Source organism: Chenopodium album, chromosome 19, assembly GCF_948465745.1.
Source record: "Chenopodium album chromosome 19, dcCheAlbu1.1, whole genome shotgun sequence".
In the NCBI taxonomy this organism is placed as follows: Eukaryota; Viridiplantae; Streptophyta; class Magnoliopsida; order Caryophyllales; family Amaranthaceae; genus Chenopodium; species Chenopodium album.
Genome location: NC_137852.1, coordinates 2,041,787 through 2,057,578, shown reverse-complemented (window position 1 = coordinate 2,057,578; position 15,792 = coordinate 2,041,787). Strand labels below are relative to the sequence as shown.

General features: G+C 34.5%; 3 protein-coding genes and 1 pseudogene across 3 annotated transcripts; 1 reads left to right on the top strand and 3 right to left on the bottom strand.

Annotated features, from left to right (window-relative positions):
* Window positions 1-132: 132 nt before the first annotated feature.
* LOC145596093 (L-ornithine N5-acetyltransferase NATA1 pseudogene) lies at window positions 133-1,199 on the bottom strand (annotated as a pseudogene).
* A 3,545-nt stretch (window positions 1,200-4,744) lies between these two features.
* Window positions 4,745-8,153, top strand: LOC145595829 (uncharacterized). The gene is made up of 5 exons (XM_081652259.1): window positions 4,745-4,855; window positions 4,939-5,083; window positions 5,182-5,339; window positions 6,743-6,827; window positions 7,080-8,153. Exons 1-5 carry the CDS (start codon window positions 4,764-4,766, stop codon window positions 8,025-8,027), a joined length of 1,428 nt encoding a protein of 475 aa, XP_081508385.1. The 5' UTR covers window positions 4,745-4,763; the 3' UTR covers window positions 8,028-8,153.
* A 321-nt stretch (window positions 8,154-8,474) lies between these two features.
* Window positions 8,475-9,029, bottom strand: LOC145596092 (non-classical arabinogalactan protein 30-like). The gene has a single exon (XM_081652523.1). It carries the CDS (start codon window positions 9,027-9,029, stop codon window positions 8,475-8,477), a length of 555 nt encoding a protein of 184 aa, XP_081508649.1.
* A 929-nt stretch (window positions 9,030-9,958) lies between these two features.
* Window positions 9,959-15,401, bottom strand: LOC145594557 (putative inactive receptor-like protein kinase At3g56050). Its single transcript, XM_081650873.1, has 10 exons — window positions 14,850-15,401; window positions 14,420-14,558; window positions 13,341-13,412; window positions 13,113-13,250; window positions 12,888-13,010; window positions 12,210-12,655; window positions 12,042-12,092; window positions 11,344-11,534; window positions 11,121-11,253; window positions 9,959-10,708 (listed from the first exon to the last, which is right to left on the bottom strand). The coding sequence occupies exons 1-10, from the start codon at window positions 14,953-14,955 to the stop codon at window positions 10,107-10,109; spliced, it is 2,001 nt and encodes a 666-aa protein (XP_081506999.1). The 5' UTR covers window positions 14,956-15,401; the 3' UTR covers window positions 9,959-10,106.
* Between the last annotated feature and the right edge of the window lie 391 nt (window positions 15,402-15,792).

Genomic DNA, 15,792 nt, shown 5'->3' with positions numbered 1-15,792 from the left:
ATTCCTCACATAATAGAAAGAAGCAGGAATGTAATTTAGGGACGGAAAGAGTACTCTCGATCTCTATCTCAATTTAAGTGACACTTCCTTTAATTTATTGTCTCAACTTTATAATCCGTAGTTTACTAGTTTTCAATTATCAAGCTGACCATAAGATAGGAGGGAATCACCATCAAGTCGAAAAATACGCCAATCTTTCAAAATATGAGCTCCCAACTTCTCATAAAACCTATGAGAATCCACATTCCAAGTAATGACAGTCCACTCCATTCTCGCATACCCCAATCTCACAGTTAAATTCGCAACCGCCTTCATCAATAGCTTCCCAAAACCCATACCACGATAACCCTTCCTTACAAACAAATCTTCCATATGAATCCCGGGTTTCGTAAGAAACGTCGAGTAGCTCGGGAAGAAGATCACAAAACCCGCAATTACTGTCCCTTGTTCGGTACGAAAAAGAGACTCCTCGGGGTCATTGATGAGGTGATTAACGTGTACGGTTTTGTGAATAGTGTCGGGCTCGAACTCGTGACCTGAAAGATCAATAGCACGGCAATTCTGGTGGGGAGGAATTGGGAGAGGATTAGGGGAGACTTCAATGAGGAATACACTGACGGTACTACTGAAGGGGTTTGAAAGAGGCTGGTGTTTCGAGTTGAAGAGGGCGGCGAAGAGAGAAGTTTCGGTAGCTTCACATTCGTGGGCGAGATTGTAGTACTCGGCCATTTTATGGATGAGTTTGTTAATGAAGGGAACGTCTGATTCGGTTGCGAGCCGAACTCGAGCCTTCAAAATGTGATCGTTGGATTGTTGTTGGTGTTCTTGGAGGGTCATGCTTGGTTGTGGTGTCATTGATGGAGTTGCTGGACGAGGACTACAATTGATAGGGAGGACAAGATTATAGGTTAAGAATTTGTTGTTTTTGGAGAGGTATGAACGTTTGGGTCTGTGTTATTTATAATACTATTGCTGTCTTTGTGGATTTGCATGACGTGTTACCTCACGCTATATATTGAAACTTTTCTGTGTAGTTATAACACTACTGCTATCTCTGTGGATTTGTTTGGCGTGTTACCTGATACTAAATATTTCACTTTAAAGTTAAAAAGGAAGGGATGAATTAGAATTAAACTTTATGACCTTCTGATTACATTAACTCTTGATTCCATAACAAAATACCTAACTATCCATAACATTGTTAAATTGTTGATCATTGAATTCCATAATCGATTATATTCGTATTTTCTATCAAGGTTTGATGATAGATGTGTTGAAAAGAAATGGAAATTTCATCTACTTTACTCATTTGTTTTAAATATCGATTTTACTCATATGTTTTAAATAATAGACTATAATAGATGTATTGATAGATGGAGTATAAAGTTGTACTAATGTATCTCACATTATTTTTACTTTATTCCTTTCTTTGGTCAACTATTTTACTCATTTTTTTAAATATCGTTTTTTCCTTAGCTTGTGAGACAATTTTAATCTTACTTTATCTTACGACTAGTATTTAAATGATCTCGATCCAACTCTTGTCTTCTCGTAAATATAAAAAGCATGATTCTGAAATAATTTAAATCTTGATACTTCACATTACGAAATGTTGTCTTTATTTTGTAGTAATTTTTTTTTAACAATTGTAATTAAATATTTTAATCAAGTAATTTTGGATTGTTTTATACAAACATTGTATATTAATTTGGTATTTATAAATTAAAAACAAGTCTCTTGTCAAAAAAAAAAAAAAAAAAAAAAAAAAAAAAATTAAAAACAAGTCTTTTATACTTCCTCCGTTACATATTACTCGCAACAAAGGAATATTTTATATCTCACAAATAATACCCCTTTGTTGCGAGTAATTCGTAACGGAGGAAGTACTTACTTTATATAGTATTTGACGTACTTTTTTTTATTATTATAATTAATAAGATTTTTTTTATTATAATTAATAAGATAGTAGTAATAATTAGTTTATGTTTGATGTTCCATAATCAATTAATCACTATATAGATCAGATTTACATTATTGGCTGCATTTATGCTACACATAAATTGATGCTAGCTTGGTATTTTTGCTAAAATAGATTAGTTTACATTGGTTGCTAAAAATAGGTTATTTTTATTAAATTTATAGGGCAAGCCCTAACGATTCATGAATTATTACATTAAACTTATTTTTTTGTTATTAAAAATTTTATCACCAGACGGACACGAGATTCACGTACAGTCGGTACAAATCAATTATTTTAGCAAAACCCATCCAGTAACGTCACAGATCTTTTGTCAAAAAAAAAAAAAAAAAAAAAAAAAACGTTACAGATCTTACAAAGTTTGATATTGTCGACAAAAAAAGGATAATAATAACAATTAATAAAACTACTACTGTATTCCAGCATTAGAAACAAATATGAACAATAAAGAATGCATTAACGTGATTTATGAGCTGAATTGCTGAGGATAGGGGTGACAACCAACAATACAAAGTGAGGACTGATTTGATTGAGATTGTCTTCAATCATTAGTCACTCACCTAATTTGATTTGGTTGAGATCTAATTCTTGATTTAATTAATATTAGCCTTATATTTACACTACATCTTAATTTAAAATACAATTATTTTCAAGTGACACGCCGTGAGTACGGTGAGTTTAATTTAAGAGAACATTTTATATACACCCGGGCGCACGTAGAGATAGGTACACCCAAAGGTGAATTTTTTTATTGCTCATTTGATATAATTTTGCTCATTTTAGATTTTAAAATAAGCAAAAAAATAAAAATAAAAATAAAATTAAATAAATGAACAAAATATACTTGGGTGCACCTTGCATCCGAGATTATACAATTTCATGGTTTAATATCAATGTGTACACTTTTTAATTAAGTTTGTTATTACAAAAATAAAGCTAGGTATTCGGATTTAATATGCAAATATTAAGACATGTCCACTAATATATCATACAACCAATGATATTTAAACATATTGAAGTATGTATATCCATATAGAAGTATATCAACTAATACGCGATTCACATACTTAAAACATATCAACTATGAGCAAACTAACTTATACTCCGTATTAAATTTGCTTATCATAATTAAAGGAACAAAGTCATTTTTTCATAATATTTCTCACTTCTATTGAAATAATTACTGTATAACAAAATGTTCAATTTTTTTTTTTTTTTTTAAAGAAAAAATGAATAAAATGTTTGTTAAAAGATAATCAAGATTCAAGACACATTTGTTTGAGTTGAACTTTTGCACCTACGAGCGAAAAAAATTATTGATAAATAATGTTGCTACTTGACTTTATACTATCATTTGGCTTGCGTAAGGGCCTGTTCACGTATACTAAACTGAGCAAAACTGAACTGAACTGAACTGAACTGATTGAAGCTGAACTGAACTGAACTAAACTGATTGGAGCTAAACAGAACTGAACTGAACTGAGCTGAAATGAATATTTTCTGAGAGAGGGAAATTAGGAGCTGAACTGAACTAAAATGATTGGAGCTGAACTGAACTGAACTGATTAGAGCTGGACTGAACTGAAATTAAGTAAATGTGAACAAGCCCTAAGTCGTGTAAAAATTTCAAAAATCTTTGTTGTTGATAATTTAGGTACTGATGTATAATAATTTTATAAAATGCTCTATACATTACTCTGGTCTAGTGCGGATTTAGGTAAGCCTAAAAACATACGGAGTACTTATAGTTAAAGTCTGAATTCGTCCCTTAAAAAAAAAAAAAATCCTACCTATTTAGGACTTATTGTCTTCACCTGAAACAAGGAGATTTGGTCTGATTTTCATAAGGTATGATCTGGTTTGATTTGAATTTTTATTATCTGATGTGGTCTGATCTGATTTAATAATTTGACTAAACTTTGACCGCATTTTAATACAGTACTATTCTAAAAAGAAAAACATTATCAAAATGGATCTTATTATATTTGTCTCATTATGAACTGTTCAATACAAATTCTTAAATGAACCTGGTTCACACTAATTTATTGTGGACCACTAACATTAGTGAAACTATGGTTGTTTTATTAATAAAAAAAAAAAAAGTCACTATAATAAAATGAAGGTTACTATGTTGAAAATAAAAGTCATTTTGGTAATATATAGGCTATAAGAGGTTAATATTTTTAATGAAATATTTTATAAGGTCAATATTAATAATAAAGGTCACTATATTAAAATTAGGGTCATAACGTCGTACTTCAAGTTCACAATAGTATTAAATGTTATACAACTTTTAATAAAGGTTACTATGTTAAAAATAAGGTTACTATGTTAAAAATAAAGGTCACTATATTCAATATAATGTCAGTTGCGTGTGTATAAACCTCGGGTCCACAATAATATTATTGTGAACCAGGTCCACGCAAGTATTTCTGACTTTTCAAATATGTAATTTCCATAATTTTTTGTATCACAAAATTAACAATAAATAGCAATAAGTAAATGATAATTATAAATCTATTTTGCTCTAATCTATTAAAAGTATATGAAATAAGTTGAATAGAGCATGTACTTTTTTTTTTTTTTTTTTTTTTTAGTGGGGAAGAATGGAAAATTGGATTTTTTTTTTTTTTTTTTTTTTTTTTTTTTTTTCCAAATGGGCCTCAAAGTACTCACATACTACTGTAACTCTCTAGGTCTCTAACGGCTAATCGCCTTCATCAGAATTCAAATTCTCACTTTCCTCTTCCACCCCCTCATCTCAAAGCTCTGTAACAGAGCAAAAATGGCGAGCACAAATCACAACGATCTCTTCTCATCTCTAATCTCCGACATCAAATCTTACTCCGGCAACGACCCTCTTCTTCCATGGCTCAGGTAACCCACTTTCTCTCTCTTCCCTCTTTCCTCTTCATCAATTTCACTAGCTTTCTCACTAACTTGCTCGATATCAATGGTAGCGGAGTTCGCAAAATGAAGAACACCTTACCACCCCATCTCCTCAAAGAAAAACTCCCTCGATTTCTTCAAAAGTGCGCTCAGACTTTCGATTCGAATCGCCGTTATCGCAATGACCTCCGATATCTCCGCATTTGGTTGCAATTGGTAATGATTTCCTCTATTTTTTCTTAATTGATTGAATTTTCGATTCAAGAATCTGTGAAAAAAGTTTGATTGATTAGGGTTTCAATTGTGGACTGTAGATGGATTTTGTTGATGATCCGAAGGCGTTGTTAAGGACTATGGAGATGAAAAAAATTGGGATTAAGCGGGCTTTGTTTTACCAAGCTTATGCGCTTTATTATGAGAAGACTAAGAAATTTGATGATGCTGATAAATTGTATCATTTGGGGGTTCAAAAGTAAGTAACTGTACAATTTATTTGATGTTTTTTTTTTTTTTTGGGTCGAATTTGAAGAATGCAAATGAAATTATTTAAGGGGAAAATGTATATTCTATGTATATTGTAGCTGTATAGTGTGAGCATGTGGTATAATTTCATTAATGTGGGTTGTATATCTGTCGAAAATGGGGTTTTGGGTAAAACCCTAAAGGCTTTTTTTTGTTGTTGTTGATAATTTGTGGTAAATGGGGTTGAAGATGAGAGACCTTATTGTTGCCTTTTTTTACTCTTGGAAAGAAAATATATGAACTTAATTGAATTAGGTAGGGAGTTTTTCTAGGAAGAATATTGTAAATGTATCATATGTTTCGATTTCGAGCATGTTTGTTTTCTTAATAACTATTTCACATAGGGTTTTAGGGTGTAATGACTGTATTCTGAATATATTTCTTGTTTAGAGTAATGAAAGATGAACTTAGAAGTTTAGCACATAAGCCTTTTTGAAAGAGTGGAGGTCCATGTTGCTATGGTTGTTGGAGTTTGGATATGAATGAGGAAACATTTAGCTATTCCTCAAGAGCTAAGTGCTAATCATGATGTGGAGGAGAACAATATACCACTTTTATTCCCAACCAAAGAACTAAGTAGAATGGAATGCCGCCTTCTGTCTTAAAGTAAAGGTCTTGTGTTTGATTGGAGATGTCTGCTTATGTTTGCACATAGCTTATTCATAGTATGTGATTGTTATTCTTTCAAAAAAGTTTGTGCCTGATTGAAACAAAACAATTAATTTGGCAAGGAGTAGTCTTAGCCTAGTAGACAATTTTAGGGTGAAATCTGAACACATTTATGATGGAATATTTATGAAAATAGCACATAGCCTTTTTATTATTGAGTGGAGGGCTGGAGGCTCATGTACTTAGCCAGAGGTAGGATGCAAAGGAGGGGAAAATTAGCACTTCTTCGGGTTTGTTCTTAGCATCTGAAGACCTCGCAACTTATCTATATTTAATTGCGTTGAAATTATCTGAGCTTCTTACCTCTAAAACCGAAAACTAATCTTGTCAGCCCTGAAGTAAATTTAAGCCTGAACTCTGAACTTAGTAGCCTAGTATCAATCTTATGTGATTCATAGAAGCTGGTTTTAAGAACAAGTAGGAGTTTGATGCAATCAATCAAGAACTAAGATTCTCCAGTTTCCATGTATACTCAGTTTAATGGTGTGCTTGTGTCCATCTGTGTCCTAGCTACTAACAGCGGCAGCGGGCCATGCATGAACTGACATCATCTATGTTAGGCATTAAGTATGCAATCTTTGTCTTCTTTCAGTCCTCTTTAGTTTTTTATTTCATGCATTAGGATGTTTGAGTATTTAATTTGTGCTTCAGGGTATTATTCATGTCCTGTGAACTTCTGTGAAGCCTTGCAGAACCTTTAGATGAATTGCAGAAATCATATGAGCAGTTTATTCAACGCATGAAGCGGCACAGGAACAAGAGAGTTCAGGTTCCACCAATTCTATTCTCAACTTTTAAGTTTTAACCGCTTTATACTTCAAGATACCAAGAAGTTTGAAGTTAACACATTATTTATATACAGCGTGAGGAGAGGAGAACTAAGAGACCTCTGTCTGATCATAATACCACTGGCCAAGGTTGCAGCGTAGTGGAGAATAATGAAAGATTATGCAGAGTTATTGGAAGTTCCATTGAGAAAGAGCATACCAATTTTGGGAACATACTAACAGAATGTCCTCAGAATATGATGCCACTAAATGAAGGAAAGGAAAATGCTGGTAGCAAGTTGTACCGAGATGATTCTGTTGTGGCCAAGTTTGTAGATTCTGCAATTGTTGGAAGGTCTGAAGCAGAAGATGCCTGTCACCATGGCCTGGTAGAACCTACCATAAACATGAAAGAGGCTATGAATGCCATAAATAGCATGTTCAAAGAACCAATAGAGCCTGCAAATGTTGTTCGAAGAACATATAGAGGGCAACCCAAGGGAGATCAGAGCACAAGCAATGTACTCGAGGTGTTTATGGATGAAAATCCTGATAATATGGTTGGATCAACCTGTCAAAGTGACAGAGAAAAATTTCTAGTGCCAAAAAGTAAAATTGATCAGCCTCCCCAAGAACCACTCAAGATCTTTGTTGATGATGAGATGAGCAACGATTCTGAACCAAGTGAAACCCAAGATGACTCCCCGTCATCTTCTTCCAGGGTTGATGCGTTTGTGTTTCTTAGGCCTCAAGATCATCAGTCAGAGTCTTCCAATGAGATGAAAGTGGAGAAATCATCCAGAAAGACTAGAACCAAATTTAGGGAGGACACAGTTGTTCGTAGATTTGTTGGTTCAGCTATTCTGGATGAACCAGAGGTGGAAAATATCTGCCACCATGGCTTGGTGGATCCAACAGTTAACCTTAAAGAAGCTATGGAAGATATAAATGGCATGTTTGGGAAGCCAATTGATTTTGTCAGGACCACCAGAAGGAAAAGGCAGGAAAAAGCAGCCGTGCCAGAAAATAATGATTTTGGTGGGTTTTCAATTCTTGCCGATGATGAATTCAATAATTCAGGTCCACGACCTCCACGAAAATCTTCAAGCAAAGATAATCTTGACTTACATGAGCCAACCATCTTCACAAAAGAAGCTATGGATGATATAAATGACCTCTTTAAGATGCCATTGGATTTTTAGGTATGATACTTGTATTGCTTCTTTTTACGGGGCAAACTAAATTTGCTGTTGTATCGTGTATTTTGTGCCATTGCTAAACTTTTGCCTCTAGTATTGTCTTCCGCTAATGCTCAAATTGTTGGATATCAATGGATCTACCTTCGGTGCTACTCTTTTATTCGTAATATATTTATTTAATTGTTTTAATTGTAAACACAAGCTTAGTTAGCTATGTAGATCTCTTTCACCAATTTTGCACCTCTATTTGTTGTTTGAGATCATCAGAAATATATTAAGGCAAAGAGAAATGTTATTTCTGACTGCTGAGTAAGAAAATGTTAATGCTTAGTATTCATGAACATACAAAATGGCTCTCATATTTAGACAAGAACCCCACAAATCACATACAATACGCCAAAATTAATAAACTGAGGCGAGGATAATAGACTAATCACACACAAAATTAAATCATAATTCGTCAGGAGAACAGTATTCAGGGAGGAAGGCCAAAGGACCAGCAGCATAAATCACAGCGTCGTAATTCTTTGACATGATTTTCTTCTTCTCAAACCGAAGCTTAGCTCCGTTCTCACCATAGTTGATGTTAGTGTAGGCATCACAGCTTTCGAGAGGGGAAGAAACCAGCTTCACCACACAAGCCTGAAGAGGATGATCCAGATACGGATGCCTCATTGAAAAGCCCTGAAGCTGAGCGTAGAAGTAGCCTTCGTCGTTTGCAGTGAAGGCCTTGTAGTAGGTGATTCTGTTCCTGTAATTCCTGCAAGTAACACTGACTACAGCACCACCAAGGGGCTTTGCATCTTGGAAAGACCATGATCCTGAGTGCTTGCAGCTCTGACAGTAGACTACCCCTTCCACCACAACATCAGATACTATTTTAGGTGGTGCGTATGGTTTTGGATACGAACTTTTATGGTCTCCATATCCATCTGCGCTTGCATAAGTAACGGCCAAAGCTAGGACCAAAACTGATAACAGAAACAAATTATGGGTTCTTGCCATTTTTTTCTTGTTTTTGTGTTTAGGAAAATTGGATTGTGTTTTTGTTCTAGGAATAGAGGGATTAATATGGGGTATTTATATGTTTATAATCTGATAATCTGATTAATAGTTCAACGTACGTGGGTGCTACTAAGGTTAGTGTCAACTGTCAACAACTGTTTTTAATTCAGAAAATGGACTTCAGACATGCAGGCAACTACGGCAGTCTGCAGACTGCAGGCTTCAAGAGAAAGGAGAAGATCAACAAAAACTAAAGTAGTGGTGGTTGACGTGAAGAACATCATATAGAATATACTTTGAATTTAAAAAAATAGAAGTATTCATTTAGATGAGTAATCAGGTGCAGATCACTTCACCGCCAATCGGACCAATATGTGATTCCTTGAATTATTATGTGTTATCCAGGTTCAAGCAGACCTAGATCAGAAAAAAGGATATGAACCTAATTACCTTATCCTAATTGTCAACTATGATTGAAAATTGATATGATAAATTTTATTATATTTAGGCCGATTAAATAGATTCGAACTAAATCAAATGATTGATCACCTAGGCATGACTCAAATCCATTGAACCAAAATGAAGCTGATCTGAAGGTTCCATATAAGTTTCTTTTACAGGAAAGAAACTACATTTGTGTGAAAGTTTTGCTCAAATAATTACATTAGACTGTACAGAGTTAAGGTAACTTTACTCTTGAAACTTAACCCAATAAACTGTCCAAATACAAGATGTTTTTGATAGGGTGCCCTTAAAAAAAGAATTTTGGAGACAGGATTAGAACTTTGCTAACCAATCTGTAGGAAAGGTTGACTTTATATTAAAAAAAAATATGCATCAGAAGTTTGGAGAGCCCAACTTCAGACAACAAGCACAGAAATGGATTTTTTTCCTTCTTTTTTTTAGCACTTCATACAGTTATAGCAATATAGAATAATCAAATGTACTTCATAAATACGACAACAAACTTTACATGCTAAATTTGTACCGTAACAAGCAAATGAAAAAAATGTGACAGCTTTATATTTCGAGATAAATAAAATTAGCAAAAACAAAAACCATGTACTATTATAACTTCTAGGTTCCATTTACAGAACGAGCATCAAGTTCTGTCCACCAAAGGGAGGAGAATCGGGGTACAGCTTTATCCGGTATAATGCCTGTTATTTCTTTCAATCTTGCAGTAACTTCTATCATTGTCGGTCTATTTTGTTCAGAATGAAGACATTTTCTTGTCACCTCACTGATTTTATCAAGCTGCTCTGGTTTGAAATGTCTTAACATGGGGTCAACCATTTCTTTAATAGGTTTCTCCCCTCTCATATACTCCAACACCCAACCATCAAGTGAGTTGTTCTCCACAGAATGAGGTATACGGCCAGTCATCATTTCTAGAAGCAACAAGCCATAACTGTAGACATTGCTCTCGGGTGTAACTGATGTTGTACTTAAACTGCTCAAACCAACAGCCAAAGGCTGCACTCGTGGAGCAGCCACTTCATTCCAAAAACAGAAATCGGAAATTTTTGCAGCATAATCTTCAGAGAGGTTCACAGCTGATGAGTTGAGGTTTGGGTGAGTCACTGGTGGTGTTAGTTGGTGCATATGCTCAAGGCAGTATGCCATTCCCATTGCAACCCTCAGTCGCATAGCCCAATCTAAATGTTCGGCTTCCTTTACTGCAAGAAATCACCAGGATGATAAAATAATTCAGGTAACAGAAATATAAGTCCTGTCCATAATTCTTAACTAAAAACTTTTTTTTTTGAAAGGTTAATCTTATTCCACATAACTTAACATGGATTATGTTCTGAATCTAAAGGTATTGCTTTGCAAATTCTTATGCCAGACAATATTTGGATTAAAGCATAAATACATAATCTTATCAGTACTTAAGTCCAAGAATTATCTGTTTCACATTATATTAAACCAAAATTAGTTGCTAATCAAGCATAGACTGTCACTTCAATCTTTTTAGACGATGATAGACCAAAAGGCACACAATTTAGTTATCTACCTATCACCACAATTCTCCAGTCCTGTAGGAACTCTGAAGATAGATTTGAGCAAGGAGGGCTATTAGATACTCACCATGCAAATGCTCAAAGAGTGAGCCATTTGGAGCATATTCAAAAACCATCATTCTAGTGAACGGCTCCTCTTCCTCACAATAGCCTATAATATTGACAAAATTTTTGTGGTTCACCTTTGATAAAGTCTCAATCTGGAGAAGGAAAAAGGGAATAAAGTTTATTAAAGCATTTCAGTCCAAGATGATGTTATAAATTATTTAGTTTTTCGCTATCAATTTAACCTTCTTCCTGAACTGTGTTTCCAGATTTCTTGACCAATCCTTGGCAGAAGTTGCAACAAGAGATATAACGGCTATTTCAACTCCATTCGAAAATGTTCCCTTGTATATGGTACCAATAGATGATGATCCAATGACATTGCTGAAATCTTCACAAGCAGCTATAAGTTCAGACCTCTTCAGATTTGGCATCCCTGCAATGGAAATTCGCTTTTGTACATGAAAATGTAAAATAATATAAAAAGAAAGAACATATATTAGAGAAAAGAAGACATAGTTCTCGATTAATCATCACAGAAGCTGAAATTATGGTATCATGGTATTGCTTAACAATTAATAACCCATTAGGAGTTCAACATGCTGCTAAAAACAAAGGCAACAAAGTGATTACCTAGTATGGATGCTGTTGTTGTACCAGAATTCCATAAGAATGAATCAGTGTAGCATAATCCCTAATTAGCTAGTCTAGACTAGTAGGGTTTAGGGATTAGGAAGAATGCATTCTCTACATGTTTGAGCAAAAATAGTAAAATAAAAGTAGCAAACAATATTCTCTACATGAAACTTGGAAGATTCTAACCTGGAAGATTAGTTATAACAAATAATCTAAAAGCTGACATAAAACTTGAAAGATTCTAAACTTGGAAGATTAGTTATAACAAATAATCAAAAAGCTGACATGAAACTTGGAAGATTCTAACCTTCGATAAAACTTGGCTTATTACTGCTGAGTCCATCTGATCTATCGTTACCTAATGTTCAAATAACAAAATTATACACAACTTTGTTTCTATTATACTTCAATAGTAATAATAATTCTTTAAAAATAAAAAAAATGAGTAATAAAAAAAGAAGAAAAACATATAAACCTGCAACAAATGCTCTTTTAAGCTGACCACTCAATCCTGTTGCCTTTCTGATCCTGTTGCCTCGTAATAGGAATAATAACAAACTGACTAGAATCAATGCAATAAATCCACCCACTGCTCCAGCCACTATTGGAATTAACTTATCACTTGAATTATTAGCTGATGGAGTAGGGGGAGGTTGTGGAGGCGGTGGTTGTGGTGGGAATTCATTTGTCAAATTAGGTTTTGGAATAAATCTTGGGAAAGGATCTGATGGGGGTGGGGGTTCTCGCCTGGAAAATGGTGGGTACTTTTCATCTGGTGATGAAGCAGAATGATCATTATTAGCTGCACCACCTGCATGTGCCTCATCAGGTGGAGATGGTTGCTCAGAACTTTGAGGTTTACCTCGAAGTTGCTCCTGTAGTATCCTCGAATGTACAACCTCTTGTGCATGATCATTTTGCCTAAGGTTAAGAGAAAGTTGTCATCAGCACTTCACCAAAGAAAGCAGCAATTTACCCTCAAGAAGCACATAGTTTAATCTCGGTTATTTCTATGCTAAGCAGTTTCATTTAAGAGAAATTTTAATGCAAAGGCCTTAATTCTTAAACATGTAGCCAGAAAAATTCTCTTGTACATGTATTGCTAATAAGCCTGTAAATCCTCCCTACAATCATGTGAAATGTCCCACATTACCTGGGATGTGGTGATACTTCCACATAATTACTCAGCTGGCTCTTATCTTTATGAACTTTAAGAAGCGTCGTGTCTTCTACATCAGGAGACATGTGGCAGGATAGTCCATTGTTGTTTGATAAACTGCAGATTAAACAGGGGTGGGACATAATGACTAAAGAGCAAACAACATTGTATTTAGAATATTCTCTGTAGTATGTACGCAAAAATGTTGCAGCAACTTACAGGAGCGGGATGTTGTGCTCAATTTCGTGTGAAATTGGTTCACAAAATCTATTGTAACGCAAGTCTAGCAACTCCAGTTCTTTAAAATTTCTATATTCTTCAGGAATGAACCCAGAAAAGGAATTGTTCCGTAATATGCTGCATAAGACTTCAGAATGACATAAATGCAAGAAAAGAGAACAAAATTACACAGAGTATTAAACTTCATATGTTTTAATATACTCTTACATAGACTTTACATGTAGCAGATGGTGAAGTTCTGGAGCTAGTGTTCCCTCAAGGCACAGATTCATCAAGTTCCTGTAATATTTACTACAGCTTAGGACATAAACAACATATAAAAGAATGCATACCGATTGAATACTCAACAAACATCAGCACAATAATTATCCAAAAGTTTACCACTATACCTATTATATATTACACGTAACAAATCACACATGTCAGGTTGTTTACTAGTTCAATAGGGGATAAGTGCATTGTCAGTTTTGATGACTAAGTATGGCTATGTTCATCACACCTTGCCTTGATTTCACTTGTTTCAGAAGTTTCGAGTTCAAAACTAAAAAGGCAAATAGGTTCAAACAAGGCTTGTGGAAGTATATCACACCAAACAACCAGCACAAGTTCCTACAACATTGTGCAAAGTCAGGGGATACGAACTTAGAAGCAAGCAAACAGCACGCGCCAGATGAGCAAGCCCAAGCCAGCTTGATCACAAGCTTGAGCCTAAGCCGTTAAGTTACCTCCCTTGATCGTTTCAGGAAGGTAATTATCAATACTTTTAGAGCTGTAATTAATTATTTGGCATTGTAATAAGCTCTTCTAAACATTTCTGTTCTCAGCTTGTACCTATAGGATGTTAGATTAGATTCATAACTTCATTTTGCACTCACAATTTTTAGACCGTTTTCTTTCTTCAAAACACTCATGTTAATTGTAACTTCATAAGCTGAGAACAGCTATAAAAGCTTAGAAATTTTCCACATTGTTTTGTTGAGAAGAAAGTCATTAGTTCATGAATTTCTACAAGTTCGGATTAGAGCCAATGAATTCATATAAGCAATAAGAAGTTCACAAGTTCGATCAAGTAATCAAAAACTCTTTAACAGTTAACAACCTTCATGTATTTTTTTTCCACATTCACAAATATGCCAACCTTTCCTAAAACGAGGAAAGCATAATTATATCAACATCATCATTAAAATTAAAGAGAGCTAAAGTTCAAATCATGTAGGATAAATGTAATGCTTTAAACAAAAAGAAACAATCAAAATTCAAAAAGTAGAAGAAAAAGAAGAACTCACAAGGAAACAACATGGCCACCAACACACCCAATTCCAAACCATGAACAGGGATTTGCTTCTCCATTTTCCTCCTTCCAACTTGACAATGCTTTGTATGGATCATTTACCACTCTTTCTTTAAACTTTAATAGAGCAATTCCTGTTTATATCATCCAAATTCAACAATTATCACTTGATCATCCAATTTAATTCTATTTTTAGCACGTCTAATGGTAACTTTTTACGTATTTTGCTAACTTTTGACATTTCCCGAGTAACTAATACTTGGTCTGACCGTCTGATACAAGAACTTGCGTTTTTAATTAATACCCCGAAAATTACATTGTCATTTACTTAATCACTTGATCATTCATATAACATATACATAAAATTAATTTACAACAACATGTAACCCCAAAACTTTTTTAGAAAAAATGATAAGAATGGGTACCTTCATGATTGAGAGAGCAAGAAAAGAAGAAATTGAGCTGGAAAATAGCAAGTAAAAGCAGCATGCTCCATGTAAAGAACCCATTGGTCCACCAATAATCATTCATTTTCTCTCTCTTTCATCAAACACCAAACATAATTCACAACCAAAATTCAACAAAAACTACCCCAAAAAAAAACCTGAGTTTTTGACCCAGTCTTTAAAACAAGCTCCAATTCCACAAGAAACCCTCAAAATCTCAAATTCTGAAAATTTCAGAAAATACCCAATTGGCAAGTATTAGTAAAGATTCAAACTTTGGACTTGGTTAATTACCTAACAAAGATACCCAATTGAGGTAAGGTGCCCTTAAAATAAAGGGTATGAAAAACAGAGTTATAAAGGTGTGTTTGGAGAGAGAAAGTATGGTGATTATGGAAGGGTAGTAGGGGGTAGAAAATGGGGTTTAGGAGGGAAGACTTTTTGAAAAAGGAAGGCTGACTTGAAGAAAAACAAACAGGGAATAGTGTTGGAAAGGAAGGTACAGTTGTAATTGTGTGATTGGAAAAAAATTCAGAGAAAATGAGAATCAATGGAGGGGAGAAAGTGATGTGTAAGAATATTGGATGTTACGTTGAGCTGAAGACTGAGTAAAAGTGTTAGTCCAGACATCATTATTTTGTTTCATTTTATTATGTTGACGGACTCGCGTGACTAGTGGTTTTTGTACTTTCTTGCCTAGGAGGACTTTACCACCTTGAGTTGGGCATGGCCGGCCCGGCATGCAGCTTGGTAACCCTGACATTGTATAAGAGACACGATGGTGGGTCATGAATGTCAATGGATGTTATTTTAATATTTGGTACAAGTATAGTTTGTCTGGAGCTTGTTGAAACAGATAAAGCGTTGAAATGCTCATTTGTGACCGATAACAAAATTTAGTTTGGATTCTTTGTGCACGACA